This window comes from Colletotrichum chrysophilum (assembly GCF_026319265.1).
Source record: "Colletotrichum chrysophilum strain AFK26 chromosome Unknown scaffold_187, whole genome shotgun sequence".
Taxonomy (NCBI): Eukaryota; Fungi; Ascomycota; class Sordariomycetes; order Glomerellales; family Glomerellaceae; genus Colletotrichum; species Colletotrichum chrysophilum.
Window position 1 is genome coordinate 48,750 of NW_026517474.1, and position 24,206 is coordinate 72,955.

The 24,206-nt window shown below is 53.3% G+C and overlaps 7 protein-coding genes across 7 annotated transcripts; 4 read left to right on the forward strand and 3 right to left on the reverse strand.

Moving 5' to 3' along the window:
• Positions 1-574: 574 nt before the first annotated feature.
• Positions 575-848, forward strand: COL26b_012710 (uncharacterized protein; the record flags this gene model as incomplete). The annotated part of the gene is made up of 2 exons (XM_053185348.1): positions 575-763; positions 819-848. 2 exons carry the CDS (start codon positions 575-577, stop codon positions 846-848), a joined length of 219 nt encoding a protein of 72 aa, XP_053030708.1.
• Positions 849-2,497: 1,649 nt separating this feature from the next.
• On the forward strand, positions 2,498-5,366 carry ADA1 (putative zinc finger protein; the record flags this gene model as incomplete). Its single annotated transcript, XM_053185349.1, has 2 exons — positions 2,498-2,504; positions 2,656-5,366. The coding sequence occupies 2 exons, from the start codon at positions 2,498-2,500 to the stop codon at positions 5,364-5,366; spliced, it is 2,718 nt and encodes a 905-aa protein (XP_053030709.1).
• A 2,206-nt stretch (positions 5,367-7,572) lies between these two features.
• On the forward strand, positions 7,573-11,182 carry COL26b_012712 (uncharacterized protein; the record flags this gene model as incomplete). Its single annotated transcript, XM_053185350.1, has 4 exons — positions 7,573-7,770; positions 7,819-9,178; positions 9,234-11,102; positions 11,157-11,182. 4 exons carry the CDS (start codon positions 7,573-7,575, stop codon positions 11,180-11,182), a joined length of 3,453 nt encoding a protein of 1,150 aa, XP_053030710.1.
• A 728-nt stretch (positions 11,183-11,910) lies between these two features.
• On the reverse strand, positions 11,911-12,958 carry COL26b_012713 (uncharacterized protein; the record flags this gene model as incomplete). The annotated part of the gene is made up of 2 exons (XM_053185351.1): positions 11,911-12,420; positions 12,476-12,958. 2 exons carry the CDS (start codon positions 12,956-12,958, stop codon positions 11,911-11,913), a joined length of 993 nt encoding a protein of 330 aa, XP_053030711.1.
• Positions 12,959-14,239: 1,281 nt separating this feature from the next.
• On the forward strand, positions 14,240-15,562 carry COL26b_012714 (uncharacterized protein; the record flags this gene model as incomplete). The annotated part of the gene is made up of 2 exons (XM_053185352.1): positions 14,240-14,361; positions 14,449-15,562. 2 exons carry the CDS (start codon positions 14,240-14,242, stop codon positions 15,560-15,562), a joined length of 1,236 nt encoding a protein of 411 aa, XP_053030712.1.
• Positions 15,563-17,430: 1,868 nt separating this feature from the next.
• COL26b_012715 (uncharacterized protein) lies at positions 17,431-18,387 on the reverse strand (the record flags this gene model as incomplete). The annotated part of the gene is made up of 2 exons (XM_053185353.1): positions 17,431-17,664; positions 17,722-18,387. The coding sequence occupies 2 exons, from the start codon at positions 18,385-18,387 to the stop codon at positions 17,431-17,433; spliced, it is 900 nt and encodes a 299-aa protein (XP_053030713.1).
• Positions 18,388-20,409: 2,022 nt separating this feature from the next.
• On the reverse strand, positions 20,410-20,913 carry COL26b_012716 (uncharacterized protein; the record flags this gene model as incomplete). Its single annotated transcript, XM_053185354.1, has 3 exons — positions 20,410-20,523; positions 20,573-20,806; positions 20,884-20,913. 3 exons carry the CDS (start codon positions 20,911-20,913, stop codon positions 20,410-20,412), a joined length of 378 nt encoding a protein of 125 aa, XP_053030714.1.
• Positions 20,914-24,206: the final 3,293 nt, after the last annotated feature.

Below are 24,206 nucleotides of genomic sequence, written 5' to 3' on the forward strand. Positions count from 1 at the left end.
GCTGGTCGATACTCCGATATCGTGGATCTTTACGGTTACGTGTCTAGCTAGGTACTAAGGTACGTGGGACATCTTGGCCTGACGCTGGAGATGCGCGATACGTTCGGATAGGTCAGGCCGGGAAAACACTACCTAGAGGAGGGTAAATGTATGCCCCTAGTAAATTGCGCTCCGACTCCTTTTCCTTTTCCTTTTTATTTTTTATCTTTATTTATTTATTTAAGCGAAAAAGGTGGTGAATATCTAAGTAAGTAAGGCAGTGGCTGGCAGGTGTACGTACTTAGAATTAGATAGTGGAGGTAAGTAAGGTAGGCGGGTGGGTAGTGTGCCTTAAGGGACGCTGTGAGGTGCCCAGGACTGCACAGCGAGCTTTGAGTTTCGCACCTGGGCCGATTGTCCAGCTGTCATTGGTCACGTCTTGTCTTGCCTCCTGAATACGCTGCACGTTTTACACTCTGACTGCACTCCAACTCCAATTTGATTCTAACAGGCTCCGATAGCCTCAATGAACTCGCCGGCGACAACTCGAAGACGCGGCCAGCCGCAAGGCACTTCATCGCTCCCGTCGGAGAAGATGGACACCAGCGTCAACGCTCGAGCTCCATACAACAAGTTTGCTAATGGCCTGACCTTGAATGGGCAACAGTCATCAGACGCCGAGAAATCCTTGCAAGGCGCCAGCCGCATCATAGTCGGCCTCTTTTCTCAATGGATTGCCGTCGGTGTCATGCTTGGCCTGATCTTCGGTGGATGCTGCTCTAATGTGCGCTGTCATTGATCAAAATTGATTCGGCCTTTGCTGACTTCGTATCGTCTAGGTCTACGCCCTGGAAGCTATCATCAAGTAAGTGTCAATTAGAAATCCAATTCACAGTCACTCCCTCCTTCGTCGCCTGGTCCTGCATGTCGCTCACATTTTGTTCCTGTTAGGGTCGAGCCTTCGAGTGGAACACTGTTGACGTTTGTACAATTCCTCTTCGTAGCCGTAACCGGCTACGTTTCGCAATTCGATCGATCGAGACCACCCTTCTTCTTACGACAGAACAAGGTGCCCCTGCGACGCTGGCTTATCAACATTGTGCTCTTTTTCAGCATCAATGTGCTAAATAACCACGCTTTCAGCTACGATATCTCTGTCCCAGTCCATATCATCCTGCGGTCCGGGGGCAGCATAACGACAATGATCGCCGGCTCTCTATACGGGAAGAAATACTCGCGTATCCAGATTGTGGCTGTTATTCTGCTCACGCTTGGTGTAATTACTGCTGCGTGGTCGGATTCTCAATCCAAGGTAAGGCGCAAAGACAAAGTAGATGATACAGAGATGCATGCTAACACATTACATGATTGCAGAGTACAACGAAGTCAGCTGGGCAGAGTGAACGACCAGCTTTCGGGACTGGTCTGATTATACTTTTCGTGGCACAGGTCCTATCAGCTATCATGGGACTGTACACCGAGGAGACGTATAAGAAATACGGCCCACAGTGGAAAGAGAATCTGTTCTACTCCCACTTGCTATCTCTGCCGCTCTTCCTACCCTTCATGCCGTCCCTCGCCCGACAGTTTCAGCGTCTAGCTCACAGCCCGCCTCTATCTCTGCCGATGCTAGGACAAACAACTGGATTTACCCTTGGTGAGGGTTTGCAAGGGGGACTGGCCAAGCTTCACATTCCGAGCCAAATTGCGTACCTCGTTACAAACGTCCTGACGCAGTACGCATGTATCCGAGGCGTCAACCTCTTGGCTGCTGTTTCCTCAGCACTGACGGTCACAATCGTGCTGAATATTCGCAAGCTAGTCAGCTTGCTCCTCAGCATTTGGCTTTTTGGAAATCGTTTGGCGGCGGGCACATTAATCGGGGCTGTGATTGTGTTCGGAGCAGGAGGGCTCTACTCCCTTGATTCAAGGGCCAAAACCTCAAGAGTGCAAAAAGGCGCTGGTAACACTTCGACTTCGTGACTTAGACATGGGCAGCGTATAGAATTGTACACAATGAGGACGAGATAGAAAGGCAACCCAAAATCCGCAATGTCGGTACTGCTCCTGTTCCGGCGTAGTCATTCGGATAACGATGGTGAAAACATTCAGTTTCGCTACGCTGTCGAGTTACTTATGGCTCTGCGCGACATTGGTCATGCTTTTAGTGTTTCGACTGCCGTTCGCCTTTCGGCTGCGAACACATATATTAGGGTATCCGTCGTAGTTGCTAGTCACCGTACAGACACAATTTTACCCCGGTCGTCACATTCGGGCCCCGCCACTGTTCAGGACTCACTCTGCAGTTCCCGTCCGGTGCGTCATCCTGTGTCGGAGGTCGGAGCCGACCGCGACCCCGCATTTATTTGATGCAAGTACTCGGTACAATAATGCTCCCAGACCTTATCGATAGGACCATCTCTGCCGCTCAATATCTTGGTTTTTCCCACCTCTACTTCTCTTCTTGGGGGGAAGAGGTCTGCAACAGAACGCGGTGCGGTCTGAACAGCGTCTCGTCATGGCTGGTATGTACTCTTCCCCTTTCCGAACGCGAAAGTCGTGTTCCACGCTGGTAAGTTGTTCCCTCTCCAGCGACCGTGGATAGATCAATCGACACCCCTCCATCCCCCGAGTCATCCACGCCGGCCCTTCTTTACTGACATCACACACGACCAGACACCGAAGATTCCTCCCTAGACCCAACCTCTGCCTCGACTTCACCCAAGCGAGGCAACACATTCTCGCTTCATGACCTGGACACGGATTCCGAGGGTGATCTAGGCGCCCATGATTCCCGAGGTGACACGGGCTCCGAAAGCTCAGAGGGGCAAACCAAAGGCGACGCATCATCAGTGAACACCCGCCCTGCCCACAACGATAAGAGTCATGATGAGTCAGGTCTGCAAGACGGAATGCTTCCTCGTGACCTTCCCACTCGCACCGCTTTCTACGACCCTGTTGCTGAACGCCAGATGAGCCAAGCAGATGCCAAGTTATTCTATCAGAGGAGCCAGGTTGGCCAATTACGGACCGGCAGTGGTGTGTGGTCGCAAGGTCACTCCACGCCCCATGGGAGCCCTGTAATTGTGGGTTCAGACCCTCGTGATGTTTCCGCGGGCGCGAGCGCGGGCACAAGAGGCATCGATCAAGCTATGGACTCTTCGCCATTAGGCCAAGAGAAAGGGCAGTTGAGGGGGAAAACCTCGGCTCGCGAAGACTTGATGCTGCCGGACCCTTCACAGCCGCCTGGGCAATCGGTCGGCGGAGAGGAGGCCCCCCCTCCTCGAAATAACCCCTTCCAGAACGATATGCATGATATCGCGCAAGAAGGAGCTCAAGTGAGTACGAGTCACCTGTTTGACGCAAACCCGACGATGTTCAGCCAGTCTGCAGCTCTTGGTGTTGCTGCATTCTCAGATACAGACCCTCATATCACGGCTGAGCTCAGCTCTATCTCCAAGAACATCCAAAGTATTGTGCACCTTCGAAAGAGGTACATCGGACTGTCCCTCCAAGGCCCCGATGATAATCCCAAAGACGACGCATCCTGGGCGATCTATCCCCCACCTCCACAGCCAGCCTGGGGCGCTGAACATGCACGAGCAGCTGGATCAACAGACGCAATGAACAGCTCTGCTAATAGTCTAACCGGAAGTATGGTCATGTCGTCGACAGCGGCAGGTCCGGAACTGGAGCCAAAACGGACGTTGAAGAAAAGAAAGCCGGGCCAAGATATTGGGGAGGATTTCGATATGAATGATCTTCTGCCACTGCCCGCAGTTGACACAATGACATTCAAGCTTGATGACAGTGGTGTCTACCAGGTCTTCGACAGTGAGGATGCTCAGGCGAGTGGTGCCCCTCTCGTTCGTGTCCCTACTATTCGCGAATTCTACATGGATCTTGATCAGATCTTGAGTATTTCCTCGGATGGTCCTAGTAAGAGTTTCGCATTTCGTCGGCTGCAATATCTGGAAGGCAAATTCAACCTGTACGCGCTTCTCAACGAGTACCAAGAGACCGCGGACAGCAAAAAAGTGCCCCACAGAGACTTTTACAACGTGCGTAAGGTCGACACACACGTTCATCACTCTGCGTGTATGAACCAAAAACACCTTCTGCGTTTCATCAAAAGCAAGATGAAAAAATGCCCGGATGAGGTAGTGCTCTTCCGCGACGGTCGGCATCTTACCTTGGCAGAGGTGTTCCAGAGCATTAATCTTACTGCTTACGATCTGTCCATCGATACCTTGGACATGCACGCACATACGGATTCCTTTCACCGCTTCGACAAATTCAACTTGAAGTACAACCCAATTGGCGAGTCCAGGCTCCGAACAATCTTTTTGAAGACAGACAATTTCATCAACGGACGCTATTTGGCCGAGATCACCAAGGAGGTAATTGCTGACCTGGAGTCAAGCAAATACCAGATGGTCGAATGGCGCATTTCCATCTATGGCAAGTCACTCGACGAGTGGGACAAATTAGCGGCCTGGGTCGTCGACAACAAGCTCTTTTCTCACAATGTTCGATGGCTCATTCAAATTCCTCGTCTGTATGATGTTTATAAGGCAAGCGGACTCATGGACACATTTGAGCAAGTTGTGAAGAACGTATTCGAACCTCTGTTCGAGGTGTCCAAGGATCCATCAAGTCACCCAAAGCTGCACATCTTCCTGCAGAGAGTGATTGGCTTTGATAGCGTCGATGATGAGAGCAAGGTTGAGAGGCGTCTGTTCAAGAAGTTCCCAGTGCCGAAGGTATGGGACTCAAAACAGAACCCGCCGTACAGCTATTGGATCTACTACTTGTTCTCCAATATGGCCTCACTCAATATCCTCCGACAGCGTCGTGGCTTCAACACATTTGCGCTCCGTCCACACTGCGGTGAGGCAGGGGATAGCGAACATCTTGCCGTTGCCTTGCTTTGCTGCCACAGTATTAGCCACGGACTGTTACTGCGCAAAGTCCCTCTTCTGCAGTACATCTTCTACTTGGAGCAAATAGGTATTGCCATGTCGCCTCTAAGCAACAACGCCCTGTTTCTTGCTTACGAGAGAAACCCTTTCTATCAATACTTCCGCAGGGGTCTAAATGTCTCCCTGTCCACAGACGACCCTCTGCAGTTTGCCTTCACCAAAGAGCCGTTGATGGAGGAATACGCAGTGGCCGCCCAAATCTACAAGTTGGGCTCCGTGGACATGTGCGAGCTGGCAAAGAACTCAGTCAAGCAGAGCGGGTTCGAGAACGCAATCAAGGAGCAATGGTTGGGACCTAACTACAGCTTACCCGGCAAGGCAGGCAACACCATGGTGAAGACGAACGTCCCGGACCGCCGAGAGGAGTTCAGATTTCAGACGCTCATGGAAGAGCGTGACATGTAAGTGCGGCCCATACGTTACGAAAAGTGGCATTGAGACTAACAAAGGCCTCAGGCTTCGCAAATATATTGCGTACGGCGCCAGGGCGTCTTCGGATTCAATGACAAGCGCCGACAAGCAAAGTACTGCTCAGGCCATTATAGCTGGTCAGCACGGGGCTCCGCGCGAACACCCCAGCGGAGGACTCGGAAACGCTTCTGTAGTCGCGGGTGGCGAGAAGTCTGAATTAGACGCGTCAAGCACTAGGGCGGTCTTTCGGGATGATGTAGTCGGTTCACCTGCCAGCCTGCCTTCATCCAAAGAAGCACCATGGGCAGTAGATGCCCACAATTTAAGCCAGGATCCCAAAATGTTCCCTGGTGTCGTCAGCCGAGGACAGGGGGGCGGCAGCAGCCAGACCGTCGAAGACAGGCACTCGTCATAGGCGGTCCGTCGCGCGCTGACGGACGAGGCCTTGAGATCGCTCACAATGAGCACAGCAAAATGATGGACATGGAAAAGGAAGCAGGCCGTACTGTGAGTTGACAGGAGGAACACTGGTCTGAAAGTTGAGCATCTGTAAGGCATGAAATAGCACATGGATTACCCTCCAAAGTGACGGTGCCAGCATGATGAGGTTCCGTTTCTGTTACCCCTCGCAGTGTGGCATATTTGGTAATGCGACGCGATGGTTGGTCAGGCCATTTGGCATACCAAGAATGGTATTGATTGAGCATGCAGACCACGGAGAAAACCGACCCCGATCGTGGAAGGAATAGGTAATGAAGACAGAGACGAGCGCGAGTTTCTCTAGGCACAAGTATGGAATAGGTGCACCAGTAGGGTAGAGCAGCGGAAACGGAAACGATAAACCTTGATTCCGGTCTGTTGCTGTCATTTCTTCAAGCACCCTGCCAAGGAGGCCCCGCAGCGCCATAATACCTACATGCGGCCCCCCTGCCCACCACCACTGAAAAAAAGCACCTTACCTACCTCAGGTACGTTCCCATGCAGAACATCTGTACCGCAGTAAAGTACCTACCTGACTTACCCCCGGATATGTACCTACCCACAAGATACCTACGTAAGTACGCACCTGCAAGGTGACAGAAGGTAAAGTATGGGTAACGTGGTAAGGCACCTAGGTAAGGTAGGCAGGTAGCGCGGTCAAACAAGCAAACAAGGGGGAGGTGCCTGAATCCCAGCCCCCAGGTTAGGCCTCTGATGACTTGACTGTCCGCCCATGTGGCTGTGGCAGTGGCGGTGGCCGTCTTAACCAAGTCTCGTGGTCTTCATCTCATCCCGTAGTCATTAACTACAACCAACATCACGGCAGGTTTCGGTTGCCGACCAGCCTGCTGCCTCTGTCACCAACATCACCACTCCTGCCATCTATACCTCTGCAGGTAGGTAAGCTAAATTTCACTTCCCGCATGCTCTGGGGCTACTTTGCTCTCCGGCCTGTCGCTGCCCTGCCTGATCCGATTCCAAAACGTCCAGCCCTGCCCGGCCTTCCTTACATCACCGCCCAACGCAAGCGACATACCACAATCTCCCGTCAATCGTCAACTCCGGCAACCTGCACCTCCGCCTTGGCTCCCAGTCACCGCTGACAATCTCTCGCGAGCAAATAGAACCACGCTATCCAGAGTCGGTGCTCTATACACTCTTTCATGACTTGTAAGCTTTCCTCACCCGCCTAGCCCTGCATCATCGCATCGTTGCTCCGATTCGAGTCCCCGTCTGGATATTCATCTTCCCGTCTCCTGTATCCCTCCCAGATACCCTTAGCTACCTTAAGGGTTTTTACGTTCGCCTGCTTCGCGTGCCTTCTCCACTCCTCGCAGCAAACCTCTCTCCCGGCAATCCAACATAGCTGCGATAGAGGATCTTGCTTCTGCGTCGTTCAGCACCTGAGTTAATTTTAATCGTCTCTCCTGAACCAGCAGCATCCTATCTCGGTTTAGTATTTGCGAACTTACTGACAACTTCTCTGTCGATAGGAGACGTTGCATACGATCCAACCGGGCTCCCTCTGTTTCAATCACCCCATCTCCGGGGTCGCCGGCACCGAGCTGCGAACCCTCCCCAACAGCGCCGGCCCTGCCAACCGATCAACAGCACATTGGCCCCATCCTCATGCTTCCCGCCTTACCCGCCTGTCAACAAACTCCGACCGATTTTAACATCACATACTAGTCGCTTTTCCTCAGCCATCCAGGCCTGCACCATGGGTTTTTCGGGGGTCTGTAAGGCCATATATGATTATGCGCCTCAAGCCGAGGGGGAGCTCGCCATCAGTGATGGAGATGTGCTTTACATACTAGAAAAGAATGCCGAAGACGATTGGTGGAAAGCCAAGAAGAAAGCCAGCGCTGATGATGAGGATGAGCCCGAAGGTTTAATCCCAAACAATTACGTTGAAGAGGTAGTGGCATCCTGTCTTTTCTGTGCTGTGCTGACATTGTTGTTGCAGGCTCAACCTATTGCAAAGGCTCGGGCATTGTATGAATATACACGTCAAACTGACGAAGAACTGTCCTTCCCAGAAGATGCACTTATCGACGTCTACGACGCCTCAGACCCTGACTGGATTTTGGTTGGTCTGGACGGCGACTATGGTTTTGTTCCTTCCAATTACATCGAGATGGGCGAGTCGGAAGAAGCCGCCCCTCGGCCCTCGCCGCCCCCAGCCTTGCCGTCACGTTCCTCCATGCCTCCGGCTCCTGGGCCCGACAGCAACTCAGAGCGTCCAGAGTCGGCGTATTCTGCGTCCAGCGCACAACCGAACAATCCTGCGGCGGCATTGGCTGGAGTTATTGCTGGACGCTCCGCTCCTGCTCCCCGTGCTGAGAGTCCTCCGATCTCGCCACAGTCCCCTTTGTCAGAGCCTTCCGACGAGGAGCATGTGAGAAGTCCGGCTTTGCCAGCACGGCCCATATCTCAAGTCGCGCCTCCGCCAGCGCGCATATTGTCTCAGAGATCGATAGACACGCATCTGTACGACAATTCTCCGGAGGTTGAGGAACCCCCTTACCGTGCACCCGGCGGTTTCCACATGTACAACATCAATGAAATGGTGTCTGTCATGGGCAAGCGCAAGAAGATGCCCACGACGCTCGGTGTCAATCTGGCAACTGGTACCATCCTCATTGCTCCAGAGCGTGCACAGGACGGGCCGTCGCAAGAATGGACGGCCGACAAGATGACGCACTATTCTCGTGAGGGGAAACACGTCTTTCTCGAGCTTGTACGGCCAAGCAAAAGTGTAGACTTTCACGCAGGTGCCAAGGATACGGCCGAGGAGATTGTCAGCGCTCTAGGCGAACTAGCTGGAGCTGTTCGGGCAGAAGGCTTGAGAGAGGTCATCTTAGCTGGAGCTGGGAAAGCCCAGAAGAAAGGGCAAGTTCTGTATGATTTCATGGCCCAGGGTGACGACGAAGTAACGGTCGCAATTGGCGATGATGTTGTTATCATCGATGACACCAAGAGCGAGGAGTGGTGGCAAGTGCGGCGCGTCAAGAACGGGAAAGAGGGCGTCGTTCCAAGCAGCTACATTGAGATCACAGGCTCCATTACCCCGCCACCCAGCAACACTGGAATCAACGCTGCGAAATCGACTGTCGAGCAAAATCGCCTCGAAGAGATACGGTTGACAAAGGAAGCTGTCAAGGCGGCGCAAAGAGACAGCTCACAGCAGGTAGGGCCAGGAATGCCTCTACCTAAGCGAGGCAGCAGTCTTATGGCAAGAGAAAATGGTAATAACTATGGGCAGCGGAGTAAACGCGAAAACGGACGTGGCGAAGGTAGCGGTCAAGGCCGTTCTGGAAAATCAAGTGTGTCAGGGCCCCATCTAAAACTGTCCCCAGTAAGACTAACAACACATCGCAGAGCCGGATCCTTCAAAGGTCAGGACATGGACCGATCGATCGAAGTCTTTCAGTGTCGACGCGCAATTTCTTGGGCTCAAGGATGGCAAGATCAACTTACACAAGATGAACGGCGTCAAGATTGCGGTTCCGGTAGCCAAAATGTCAGTGGGAGATCTTGAATACGTGGAACGCATTACCGGCATCTCGTTAGATGAGGACAAGCCGTTGTCCAACGTCAAGAAAGCCAGAGCGGCCTCTCAAGCGGGGGCAGCACGAGACTCAGCCTCCGGCGGAATTGGTGCATCGGTTGGCCCGCCGCAGAAGCCCGAGTATGACTGGTTCCAGTTCTTCCTTTCGTGCGACGTCGCCGTAGGCCTGTGTGAGCGTTATGCGCAGGCATTCTCCAAAGACTCTATGGATGAGAGCGTTCTTCCCGACGTGGACGCCTCCATTCTCCGCAACTTGGGTCTTCGCGAGGGCGACATCATCAAGGTCATGCGCACGCTGGATCAAAAGTTTGGCCGTGTACGAGGGGGTGATAAATCTAGTGCTGAAGGAGACGGCGGCTCTGGCGGTCTCTTCTCGGGACCCGGTGGCGCTTTGCGTAACAATACAAGGAAGGGCCGGCCAGCACCTGCTGTTCAGACAAGCGACGTCGTGGATCCGAAAGCCTTCGCGCGCAAGGAGGATGGCCCGGCTGAAGATGCTTCATCAAAGTCGCCGTCGTCGGCTCCGGGGCCTTCGCCTGGCCAAAAAAGCGGTTTCGACGACGACGCATGGGACGTGAAGCCTGCGAAGCAACCACAAGAACCTGCCGCGGGATCATCACCGATACCTCCGGTACCCGCGGCTACCCAACCTCCTACTCAGTCTGTGCAGCAGCCTGTGTCGCAGCCTGTGCCGTCTCCTCAAGTGCCGGCCCTCACCGGTTCTATGCAGGAGCTATCTCTCTTAAGCACGCCTTTGGAGCCTCAGCGGACTGCCCAACCTCCGGCGCACAACCCTACCGCAAGTCAGCCGCTGACACCTGCGCAAGCTCCCCAGCCAACGGGGGCGACTCCATCCTTCTTTGCTACAGTCCGGCCGAACGCTACCTCGACGCAGCCGCCGCAGCAGCCAGTGCAGCGACAGAGACCAACTCCACCTGCTGCAACATCGAGCCAGGGTATACTGATGCCTCCGCCTCCTTCTCGGCCGTTGTCAGCTCCTCAGTCGGCTCAGCCGAGCGCTTTTGCACCACCTCCCTTAGCTCCCCAGATGACGGGTTTCCAGACGCCTGTTGCGCCCCCGGGTCAGAGCATGAATGAGATCAGCCAAGCACGTTTGCACCAGCAGTTCGCAATGCAGCAACAGCAACAGCAACAGATGGCCCAGTCGCAGATGAATCCGTATCCTGTCCCCCAGCAGCAACCTATTCCGGGCGTGATGGGCTTCAACGCCGGCATGCAGCAAACAGGTGGGCAGTTTATGCAGTCCATGCAATCGATGATGACCGGGGCCACCAACCAAAGCCCTTTTGCCGACCCTCAGCATCCAAACCAATTCAATCCGATGCAGGCACAGCCCACAGGTTTCCCTGGGCAATTCGGGAATAACCAGACATTCAACCCCCAGGCGACTGGTATCAACTCATTTTTGCCTCCTGCAATGGAGCCCCAGAGAACGGGAGCTCCTGGCTTCCAATCTCAGCAAACAGGTTTCCAGCCCCAGCAGACCGGCTTTGGTGGGTTCAATAGTCTGGGTGGTGCAAGCTCGCTGGCTGCTCCTATTCAGCCGTTGCAGCCACAAAAGACAGGGCCGCCACCTCCGGTTCGATTTGGCGTTACGGGAGATGCCAAGAAGATAATGGCCCAGCCAACCGGACGGCGGGCCAACCTTTCGCAAGCAAGTAAGTTGACGTACTTTGCTGAAGCCCATGTTTGCATTCTGACTGACTGCATAGCTCCGACCAACCCTTTTGGTTTCTAAATGTACATGCATTCACATACCTGATAGCCAGTCTGGTCTGGTCCAGAGCGAGTGCCAAATTCTGGTTGTGTTTGCCTTTCTGGACACACCATACATAGCATAGGTGCACTGCAAGTATGTCTGCTGTCGTCATTCTAGCGTCTTCGCATAGATGTACTTAATACCATTTTGCGGCTTGTCAGACGTATTGTCAAGTTCCTGTATGTTAGAGCCATTTCATTAAACTGTGATTTGCGCCTGCAAGCTCTGCTTTCTCATGCCCAATCCTAACACACTTGGTGGGAAGGCTCGCATGCATGAGGTCGTTCCCAGCGATAAGTTTCCGAAATCAGTACAAGTAGACCGATTGCACCTTAGCGACTGTTTTCACCTCCTTGGGAACATTGCATGCGTATGCTAAACTCCATGAAATCCGCGGGAGAGCATGGTTAGAGGCTGTGAATTGAATATGAGATCCACAAGCAGGAAGGAGTCGCCAGGTGTCCAGAACTTCAGATAGTCGCAAGTATTGAGAAAACGTACATTTACACTCAACTCCGTGCTCGATCCCATCTAAAGCAAGAACGCGCTTTACTACAGCAAACGACAGTACAGTACGCCGGTCATTAGATTTAATCATGCACACCGTTACACGGACGCACGACTCTCTAAACCGTATGCCTGCATGCCTTCCTTAAGTGTCACAGCCAGGCAAACCAGACTGGCGTTAGCTACCCATTCCACCATATCTATACCTTGCGTCGGCGAATTGCAGGTTGTGTGGGCTGTGAAATCGCCTTCATCGCCGATACTTCCTTGAGCATATCCTTCTCGGTTGTCTTGGCCGGCTGGAATCTCTTGCGCACTGCACGGATCATCATAATGAACCAGTAGAAATTGAGACTGTTCAGAGTAATGTTGCTCATGAGGTATGTGAAAGCCAGCCAAGCAGGTACCGTTGATGTAGGTGTCGCAAACCTCATGACAGTCGAAGTGATGACCTCGCCAGTGTCGGCACTGACAGGTAAGACAGGGTTGGTATCGATGGCCGCGAAGATGTCCGAGAAAACCCTCACCGACTGATAAGTCCCATACACCAGGCGCGTGGAAAAGAAGGTAAAGAGCAGCATCAATCCGTTGTATAACTGGGCACGAGAGCCAGTCATTCCCAGCTTGTCAAAAAACCAGTGGATATTGAGAAAAGGCGTCGATAGCTCCCAGAGAATGAAGACGCAGCCATAATAGTTGATGAAAGGTCGCTGAATGTAATGGTTAGACGAGCGTGGAAACAACTGTAGACGGTGATCGACTTACAAAGCCAAGAGCGTAGACGAAGAGGGCACTAACAGCATGGGCCAGAGTGCCAATGCCAAAAACGTCCATGTTGCAGCTCGTAACGACCAGATCCCACAGGAAGTATCCAGCGGCGAGAGCCTGGATCATGCCAGCTGCACCAGTGTAGCCCCAGATGCGCTCCTGCCAGTCCATCCCCTTGCGGTCTTCGTCGGCAAACATCACCCAAAGCGCTAATCCATTGATGAGGGTACTCTGTACGAACGAGACGACGTGAGCATCCCAGTTCACTCTTCTCTTCCTGGGCAGATCCAGGTATTTGCGGCCGACGATGAGGCGCGAAACCAAGGGTGATATCGGGTAGTAGATGACCGAGTAGAGCAAGCTAGCGGCGAGCACCTCATGGACGTGGAGCGGCAATGATGGGAGGGACAGAAGATCGGCCCATGGCTGTGTTGCCTTGACGAGCCATGGTATGGGCTCGAGGAAAAAGGGGTCTCTCATGCTCCTGCTGGAGGCGTCGTCAACGTTTATAGGGGCGAATGTCGGTTTGTCTATGGCGGGAAGAGTCCGAAAGACGTGCGGCAATGTAGAGAGGGGCGAAGATTTCGTGCTCGGAAGAGATACCAGCAGCTTTTCAAGAAACGTCGAGTGTTCGGGCTGGCCGCCTTCAGTCGGTGGGTCGATCGACGAGTTGGTCAGGTGTGCAAAAAAGACGAGGCTGAAAGACAGAGGTTGATCTGAGGTCCTGTGAGCTACGGTAGTGCGTGGAAGTTGATGCTACTAAAGAAAGATGCGGTATGGCGGGGAGCTGGAGGATTTGGCGGGTTGTTGGGGGAGCTAAGCTGGATGAGGGAGGACCCTTGGAGAGAAGAGAAAAAAAAGTAAAGATGCTAGCACACGGGGTTTCTCTAGAAAAGGCGGATCACCCTTGAGCAGATGGAGCGCTACGTCGGAACGATGCAGGTGCTGGGCCCTTGTTAAAGTATCTGCTTATCTTGTACGCTGGACGGATTACTCTTCAATAGTTAGTGCAAATCCTTGCGGGACGTACTGAGTGACAAAAGTTCTGCTAGTACTTCGCAACCTCTGTGCTTCTCGAACTATGGGAGACGTGCGCCAGGAGGCGCATTTTTCAGGCGCCTCAAACTTGATATGCTAAGGTACAGCCGCCCCCCCCCAGGTACTTAGTGACATGTTGCAGGTTCATGTACTACTCGGCCCGTGATATCTGATCATCCATCAGCAGCGACATCAGCTGGCCTGGCGCGAAGAAAGCGTCTCTAGAGCCTGAGCTAGGTACTTCATGAGTGCGGTGATCAGAAGAACGACCACGTGAGTTGTTATCAACCCCGTGGTGCTATCACACAGCTATCCTAGCACATAGTGCAGGTCGGCGGGTAACACTCTCGTTCTCCATCCCACCACGCTGGTATGCGTGCAGCCGACAGATGCATTTGGTGTTGCACCAAAGTGGGTACTTACAAACGCTGCATGTGTGTCAAACTCGTTATTTTGATATTCTGAGTATCTACGTATCCGTAGGCACTAATTGCATATGACGGGTCCTGAGTAGGCTTCTGATGATTAGTTGTATGCTTTGCCCACCTGAGGTATCACCCACCAAGCACCTACCTACAGGTATCCCCACGCCTAGCTACTACACTGCTGCCGTCGACATCACGTTATTCACCCCCCTTACCCTCACCACATCCTGTGCAATCTTACGGGCTTGCATTATCTCGATGGAAACAGCCACATCTTATCATCGTTGACGGTTGGACCATGGCCGATCTTCTCCTCGATCTGCTCGATCTGCGGCAGACCCAAGGGACTGATCCAAACCCAACCCCAAGGACGGCTAAACTTGAATATTTGACACATCTCGCTGAACAGAGTTCGGCAGCGTTGGTTTCCACAGAGCCTCAATCACTCGCTCAGTCATCTCAGTCGCTTCTTCTTTCTCTCCAAGGAGTCTCCAAACGCTCTCACAGATCTGTCATCGATTCGGCCTCGCACCACGCCGGTCTAGCCCGCGCTCTGCCTACTCTTGTCGCTGACACGGCTGACCTACGCAATGCAATCCCTAAGCTCGACTCAGAGGCTTTGCGCTTCTCAGCCACATACAGCAAGTCCAGTGATAATGAAGATTTGGTCGAGAGAAAGCGCGCCCTGCTGTTGCTCCGCAATGAGGAGCGACTGGTCGATGTTCTGGAACTTCCCACCCTGCTGTCTTCGGCCATCAGCACTGTCCCAGCCAATTACGCGTCCGCTCTGGATTTAAACGCTCATATTCGAAGACTTCACGCCTTGTATCCAGACTCCCCCTTGGTGGATCTGGTTTCTGAACAAGCCGATGAAGCCATAGTCAAGATGGCGGCCGACCTGATCACGGCCCTCAAGTCCCCCGGGCTCAAGCTAGCTGCCTCTTTGCGGACAGTCAGCTGGTTGAGAAGAGTTCTCCCAGACATTTCTCCCATGAGTTCCGCCAGCCGTGATTCTCAGGAGAACGCACTTTCATTGCTATTTCTCTGTTGCCGTATGGCTACCTTAGACGCCACCCTTGGTGCTTTGCAACCCCTGCGGGAGCTCGCCGACGAAGAGAGGCATAGACAGCAAGGCTCCAGTTTACAGTCCTGGTCTGGGGGCCAGCAGACGGAGAAGTATCTCAAGCGCTACGTCGAGATTTTTCGCGAGCAAAGCTTTGGCGTCGTTTCCATGTTCAAGAGCATCTTCCCAAACGCCACGAGTCTGCCGGACGGGCCAGGCAACGACTCGGAAGATCCATTTCAACCCCTGCCACCGACGCTGGCAACTTTTCCTTCGCATCTTGTCGAGATGCTTCTGGAGACTTTGGCAGCATATCTTCCAGTCATCAAAGACCAAGCTGCTCGAGACAGCATCCTGACCCAGGTCTTGTATTGCTCAGGCAGCTTAGGCAGGCTTGGGGGTGACTTCGGCATGTTACTTGCTAGGTTTGGGGAAAACAACCAAGGAGTCACCAAACAGTCCGAGTGGATCGACATTGTCAAGCGCCACCGTTTGCTATCAGGCCGTCTCGAGTCTGTCATTGGAGACTACAAGGGGCAAGGGTCAAAGGAGTTGTAAGGAGCCAAGCAGGCGGATTAGCCTTCTTGTTCTCCAGTCTCTCTCCATTCATGTTGGGGATGTGAGAGGCGACGCACTGAGGGTCGGATAGCGCAGGATAAGATGGACGCCATGCCCGACATGCCGGGGAGAGACAACATTTCATCATGGACTTCATGGAGCTCACGCTATATGCCTTGAGGAAAGCATCAGTAAATGTCGTGCATTATCATACTACGTATTCAGGCGGGTTTATAGAGAAGATATTTGAACTACGGTACCCTGCATTCGGAGCATTCGGAGGTGTGAGTTCACCCTGGAGATGGGGCGTTCGGTTCCTAGGGGGTGGGGGGGGGGGGAGAACCGACCTAGATGCATAATATGAGGATATCCGATAAAGGTGTTTACTCCAATATGCCGGGGAAAGTCATCACAAATGGCGCCCCACCTTGAATCGATTGGCACCTGAATGGGCTAGTGAGCATCTACTTTGTCTAGTAGTCGGCTATACAAATAAAAGTCCTTGGTTTCGCACCTGCGATACTATACGAGATATCCTCCTGCCAGTCAAACCCATGGTCCAACACCCTTCTCCCGACAATATGGCTATAAACTGCAGTGGAAATTCCCAATAAACTCCCATCGCTGGTGACAACGCGCATGCAGGCGTAACTAACGACTACAGCGGTAGCTTCTCCGCCAAGCGCGATCTGTTCAGACTCTCATGTCTCAACAAACCATTCCACGCCGGTCAAAATCTTGTGAGTCTTGCTCCCATTTGTCTATCGGGCTTTCGTCCTCAGCGCCAGTGCTGACCCTGCGCGCAGCTCGGCACTTCTTCGCCGGATTAGGCTCAGGAGTCGCCTCGGCCGTCCTTCTTCAACCTCTGGACTTGCTCAAGACACGAGTGCAGCAGTCCGGCCATCGATCCCTAACTTCCTATCTCAAGGAAGTGGCCGCTTCGCCCAACAAATTTCAAACCCTCTGGCGTGGTACTGTTCCCTCAGCACTGAGAACGGGTCTGGGGTCAGCCCTCTATTTCACTTCACTCAACTCGTTCCGCCAATATGTTTCCCAATCGCGTCTCCTCGGCCTCGACCAAGCTACAAGCCGACGTTCTCACTCCTCGTCCTTACCGACTCTTGCGCCATCGGCCAATCTCATTTCTGGCGCCGTCGCTAGAACTTTTGCCGGCTTCGTTTTAATGCCTCTGACCGTCATTAAGGTTCGGTATGAGTCCAATCTGTACTCGTACCGATCCATCCTCGGGGCTTCGACCGATATTTACAGAAATACTGGCTTCCGGGGATTCTTCGCCGGCTTCGGCGCTACTGCTGTGCGCGATGCCCCCTACGCGGGCATGTACGTATTGTTTTACGAGTTATTGAAAAGGCGACTGAGCGATATTTCATCCCAGAGTCGGCCGACACGGAGCTATATAACAACCTCTCACGCGACGTTTGTCAACTTCAGCTCCGCCATCATGGCCGGTGCTGCTTGTTCCGTCATTTCCAATCCCTTCGATGCCGTTAAGACAAGGATACAACTCCAGCCATCCATTTACCGAAACATGTACCAGGCTTGCCGCAAGATGCTTGCGGAAGAGGGCGCTCGTTCCCTTCTAGACGGGGTCACACTCCGAATGAGCAGGAAGGCAATGAGCTCGGCTTTGGCCTGGACAGTTTATGAAGAATTGATTAGAAGAGCTGAGCGCACCTGGACCTCCGACTTGACGACGAGAATAGAGCCCTAGCTTTGCGCGCACAAAATGCGCTTGAAATCTCACCTCAATCAACGAAAACACAAACACCTTGGACGTCATCGTTTGATACTATATACCATGATCAACGCGCCGGTAAATCGATCTCCTCGCCATTGACCTCCAAATATCATGCCGGCTTAGCTCCTGCGAGGTACATGAGCAGCGCTGGGGACTTGCTCCTCTTACGGTCATTCTTCTTTCTGACCCACTCAAATTCCGGCTCATGCCGATGAGACTTCTTGTCTTCAATCTCCAGCACTAGCTTGGATGACCGCTTCTCACGGAGCGCTCTAGTGTGCCTCCAAAGGGTATCTTGCTCCCACTCGGGTACCCAGCGCTTTATGAGTACGTAATCAGGGTCCTGTGAGATGTGAGCGGACGCATTTCGAAAGAATATTGAGACCTTTAAGTCACTCACAGTATCCAACTCCCACTCCACACGATATGTCCTCAGTGTCTCGATGGACAAATGCTTTCGGGCCATGCGTGTATATGTCGGGCGTTGAGCAGCCACAAGGGCATGATCGACTGGGGCGGGCTTAGGCTTTGGCGGTTCTGGGATCTTCTCCTTCTTCAGAATCGCTGCAATCGCCCTTTCGTCCAAGCCCGACTTGATCAAATCTTCTTGGAGACGTCTCTTGTATTCTCTCTCTCGGTCCTCTCTCTCCTTCTTCTCCTTAGCCTGACGGTCGAGCTCCTTCTGGCGCTCTTCCTGGAGTCGTCTCTGAAATTCCTTTTCTCGTTCTTCCTTCTCTTTCCTTTCCTTTGCGATGCGGTCTTGCTCCTTCTTCTTGTACCGCTCCACTGCGTCGGAGGCTTCCTTGTCCCGCTTCTTGGCTTCTTCGGCTAGTCGCATCTCCTCTTCGTACTTTTGCAGTTCAATTTGAGTCTTGAAGCGCTTCTCCTCCGAAGCACGAGCCTCTCTGCCACGAATGTCATCTAGGTCACGCTTGGCACGCTGCAACTCAGCCTCTTCTCGGTACTTTTGCTGGATACGCCGTTCTTCCTTTTCTCGGTCCTGGCTGAGCCTAAGCTCTTGCAGTTCCTGACGAGCGCGTTCAGCCTCGTACTCCTCACGAGTCATGTAGGAGGATGATGGTGACCGAGAGTGGGAGTGAGAGGGAGCTCGAGAGTGGGAGCGGTGACGGTGGTATGTCTGAGGGCGGTGGTCATCGTCTTCGTCCGACGAATGCTCATTGTATATACGGTTGTTTATGATAACCGGTGCCGACACCGGTGCCGGTGCTGCGCTGCTGGTGGGTGAGGAGCGCCGGTCCCGTGAGCGAGATCGAGTGCGCGCAGATATTATGGTGCGCTCTGGTACGAGATAACTAGGTTGCGCAGCGCTCGGGTAGTAGCTGCGAGGTCTTGGCCTTGCCTCGACGTAATGGACGGGTGACGGCGAAGGAGCACGACGACGAGAGACATGAATGTCCAGCTCGTCGTCATCTGAGTAATAGCTGCTCATGACGTCTGGAGATGACCAACGAGGCAAACACACAATTTTGGGGGATAGGGTCGAATGGAGAGGGGACAGGGTCAGCGACGGACCATAAGTGAAGAACGGGGGCGGCGCGTGATGGCGGATAAGGTGGAAGGAAAGGGGAGTAGGATAGAGGGTTTTGGGGGCGGGCAAGTGAGTTGGTGGCTCTTTATGCTTTCCCTGGCTTAGGGCATAGGAGCCGACGAGATGCTTCGCGCAACATGCCGGTCTGCTTACATGAAGAGGTTGGGTTGGCCAGTCTGTCCTAGGGCGGAGAATGAAAGACCTCAGAGGGACAAGAGGGGAGGAAAGGCCTCACAACTGCGTGCCTTGGGTACCAGAGAGGTGGCCGGGGTCGGGGCCGGGGCCGGGGAAGAGGAGGGGTTGCAGTTGGAACAGCTGCAACGGTAAGCAGGCAGACACAGATATGGAGATCGATGTACCATAGTCGTACCGTCCTGCCATTCCATGGGGTTAGGTGACTGGTGAAAGAGCGAACTTTGGCAGACAGGACGAATGACTATCGGCGTGTCCTGGCCAGGGGGCTGACTATACTGGCTGGTGATTCGTCGGTTCGTCCGCAGTTGCACGCTAATTCGCCATGCCCTCCTTCGTCTCCACACAAGCTAACCGCTAGCATTCTAGACTCCTGCTGTAGGGCTGCACAGCTGCTGACGGTGTGGGCCCATCTCCCACGGGTGGCTTGAGCTTCTTGGGGGCCGGAACGCCGTGGTTCCACCGGTCGGCTTCTCGTCGGCGCCTGCTGTGACTGGTCCGACGCCGGCGGTCTAGCACTCAATGCTACTGCTGAGGATGCTGAGGATGGTGGCATGGGGACGGGACGGGAGACAAAGGGAGCGCATGTACTTGCAAAGATACCTGCCTAAGCCCGTTCGACAAAATACGCACCCTTTCTGCGTCACCTCACTATGCAGGGCTAGCCCGGCTCGCGTACCCATCACTGGCATCTGCCTAGGTAGTTGAGCTTGCCTGCTGCCTGGGAGTCTTGTCTGCGTCAATCCTCAGCTCCAAAAGTTCACCCTGCGGCCTCCGCCTCCCCACACTAAGGTAGCCTCACCGTAATTTTGCGACACCCCCAGCTTTCGGGCACTGCTCTTGAGTTGTCCTATATCTGCCCCAAAGGTGTCAGCCATCATGCATAGATAACAGTCATGAAAGGTGGTGGAGGTTACTGGAACTGTTCAACAGGCTGAATCACGTCTGTCATGCAACGCCCACCCTGGTCTTAATACCCCCAGATGGCCAACGCTCGGCTACACATCACCAGCACGCCAACGTCCTCAACACATGCGTCGAATGGAATTCATCTATAGGACTTGAAATGGGCTCTGAATGACACAAGTGCCCGGCTGACAGCAGGATCGGCTCGTCGTGCCACCGAGTTCGACTTGGCCTGGTCCATTTACTGCGATGATGAAGCCGGGACACCTGAGGTCGCTATGATGTCCATCCTGATGCCTAAGTTCCCACCAAATACAATGCAGCTAACGCAGCGTCTTGAAACTTCTGCTCAGTACCCACGTTTCTTCCTACGGTGTGCACGTTGGGATTACTGAGTGCCATCCTTCACCACCAGGTCGAACGAAGTATGCATTCCTTCATTCAGGACTGTGCCTTGAGCATCTGGTCAATGTGCTGCCGGCTGTTCTTAAACGTCGTCTCCAGGTAGTGCAGCTTTTGGCCCAGCTTCTCGACTTCACCCTCCTTCTCCTTGATCTGACCCTCCAGTTTTTCCGTCAGTCGCGGAGTGGGTAGCGAGACAAACCTTTTCCGCCCCCAAGCAAGCACAGTCAGCAGAGTTCATTTCTTGCTCCTCCTCAATTTCCACGTACATCTTGCCAACACCTTCAAAAACGTTTGAGTTGGGAGGTAAAGTCGCCACCTCATCCAAGGTCAGGCGCACCATTCGCATCTCCCGCTGCTTCGCTGTCATTTGCGTGCGCGCCTGGCCAATTTGCTGCTGGGCCGCGATGGCCTGGCTCTCGATCTCACGGATCAACTGCGTGCGACGAGGGGGGGTGAGCCTGCGAGCTTCCCTGTGGTTCCGAGTTTCTTAGGGGCTCTAGGTATGCCTACCTTTTCAAGTGCTTGGTTCGGAATCGACATTTTGGCTGGTGCAATCCTTGGCATGTATGAGAGAGTATGTCAGATGTAGTCTGGTTATCGGGAGAGACAAAGGGTAGCCGGGTTAGTCGCGATAGGGGCCGTTCTGTCCAGTTGATGAAGAGACGAAGACCCTGCGAGTGCTGTTGGATGGTGCCAGGTGCCTGCATGTACAGTGTATCCATTACCTTAGGTAATCAAGCATGCGGCGGAGTCTTGCAGGCACATCTACCTTTCCTGCCGCTTAAGCCGACGAGGTAATCGCCCGCAAAGCATCATCCCACCAGTTGATCGCGATTGGAAAAACTCATCTGCATGCTCTATGGTGTGTGTCTACTAGCCCACAAATGGGGACCTATCGGTCTTTTGTACCACCACGGGTTGTCCTCGTGGCATCGTCGACTCTCGTTTGCGCAGGACGCATGCTTTGACTTATTTTTACTCGACCTTTTTGGCCTTCACCACTACAGGAATCGAGGATATTGACCTTGGCCATACCAGCCTATACTCATCTTCTCGGCCTTCGAGGCATCTTCGTAGCCATATGCCCCACGTGATGTAGTAGTAAGCTGAGGATAGTTAGCTCAGACACTTCAATCACATACTTCTGCCCTAAAATGCCGGGGTGAACGGCGCATACCTCCTGAAAGTAAGGTCAGTTACTGGACAGACATGCAACGGGAGGGGAGATCTACCAAGACCTGTCATTAAATGCCACCAGGCATGACCCTCGAGCAACGCACCCCAAGGAAACCCAAGCTGGCGCCGTAACCTCCTGATATGGCTGCACAGAGAATTGTCTAGGTTCCAGATGAGAAAGCCACTGAGAAACACGCCGAGTCCTATGCATCAAAGTTAAGCATGATTCACCAATTCAAAAGAATCGGCCAACAACAAACCGGTGGCGACCATGATCCACATGGTCCTGAGGACACTGCTGGCCTTGGTGCTGTTCCTTTTAACGAGAACCGGTCTCAATTGCGTTTCCATCACGTACAAGCTCCGAAATACTACCTGTATAGGACTCAGCAATAGTGTCGAGCACGACGCATTGGGTCAAGTATCACCGTAGCTGTCAACGCCGCATAGCAGCTCTGGTGGAAAACAGGGTCTTTTGTGACGTGATAGTATACCTAATAGTAGCGATATTAGCCAGTGCCCGTCACTTCTCGTGGAGGCTGGCTGGGTCATCGCAGTACATGACATACCGTAATAAAACCGGCAAGAAGCGTCAGACCGCAGCCTAAGAACGCGGAAAATCGACCTGATCTTGAATACGAAAAGGTAGCAAAAACCATGAGGCACGTGGTGTAAATCATGGAAAGTTCGTCGATAAGCTGCATGGGATCTGAGACAGTCGTTAGTGCAGGGTTGACGATGTGTGAGCATGGGGTGAGCAGGAACAAGAGGGGGCTGAACAAACACTGAGGAGCAGGACGGGAAACGCCGTACACTTAAGTGAGGTGTGGAAGGCAGTTGATCCAAGACCAACGATGATGTAGCCCATGTAAGCTATAAGAAATATGCGTGGGTGGTCTTGTGATATACAGTTGTGGATTCCCTTCAAGCCCAGCCACATGAAGAGAAGGTTCGTGAACGTCTGTAAGGCAGGATTTTCTGCATTAGAAAAATTCACATGCTCGCAACTGACCCATGAATTAAAATACCAGCTCACATTGCAAACTTCGGCGCAGTAGTACGACACGACATAGTCCTTGGAAGAGGTGAGCCAAATTTGAGAGCGGCGTTGGGGCATGCTTGTCCGGCCTGGAAGTCGCCTCATACCTCTTCGCAAAAATTCAGAGTGGATGTCTTCTCGCCCCAAAAGCCATCCGTAGTGCCGTCATTGTAGGACAGGCGCAACGCCTGGAACAGCGGTGCCGCCGCCATCGACTAGTCTGTATGTCGATAGAATCTGGTCAGGCGAGCGGAGTTGTTCGAGTGTTGGGCACAATTATGTAGACCGGGGAATGGCTCTCCCGAGCTGTCGAATCGTCCACAGACGCAACTTTGTTGTGTTGGCTATGGGGGCTTTCCCGAGGAAGTTTCGACGGCTGGGTCAAAGTGTCCAGTGGTTCGAGTTGCTGAGCTGAACCAAATACACCGAGCGACGGCGAGGAACTGCGACTTCGAGGTCGAGAAGTCGGAGAATGGGAAAGAAGATTATGAGTAGAGAATACAAGAGGAAGAAAAAATCGTGCTACTCCGGGCGAACCGGAAGCGATGTTACGTGAGCGAAAATGAAGTTGGCCGGGGTCAGCGGCAGAGCAGGACCTGAACGGTCCAGGTAAGGAACGTGAGGTGAGACTCGGACGGCTCAGTGAGGGGACACTCGTTCAGATCAGAGAAGTTGGATTGGGATAGATGGTAGAGAGGACCAAGTCATTGGTTATGGACAACTCGGGACATAGTCTGCGGGGGGGTTCCAACAAGTAACGTGTCTATTCAGCCAGACCAAAATACAAGCTCGACGGACCAAGGGACCTTGCCAGGTACTGCACTTTGAGAAATGTAGGAAGACGAGGTCAGGTTGGCACCTGTCCAAGCGTCTGGTCCATGGACGACGACAAGGTAATCCGAGCCAGGTCCGCGTCCGCGTCCGCGCCCGCGCCCGTCGCTGCCAATTGCCAGTTGTGTGGGTTCCGCATGTCGCAAGCACGACTCGGGTTGGCTGCAGCTGTGGCAATGTCAGTACCAACTGATGGGCTTGTGCGACGAGTTCCGAGGCTAGGTAGGCAGGATGACGTCGAGCAACGGCATGTTGGCTTACATAGCCAGACACGTTGAGTCGGCAATCGACAAGATGCGATAATCGGGTATTCATGAGCACCAAGTAGATGTTATCCGATATAGGGGTATGCACCAAGTAAGTAGGAGGTGGTGTCGTAATCTAATGCCAGATATGTCACAGTACGTGAACCAAAGTGCCTGACGTACCCGAGCTAGTAACTTAACTCAGGGTGCGGTGCGCATTCTGCAGGGCACCCCAGCTACAACCACGATTCGTTCCACCTTGCCTTGGGTACAATCATCTGGGCAATGCTCCACGTAAGATCCAACAACACCGGACACCCGCCAACCCGACATTGCTCCGGTTCCCTTGCATACCACGGTCCTTACAATCAAACAGTCCAGCACCCAAACCGTCCGTCGGTGTCGGCTTCGTAACTACAGCTTGGAGTCGCGCCACTGCCTCGTCGGTCGACTTGTCGCGTCCAGATTTGTGTGCCCCGTTCATTTGGCCATCTTTCGGCCCGCACTTCAAACCCGAAATGTCCATGCCGGCCGCATTTCGC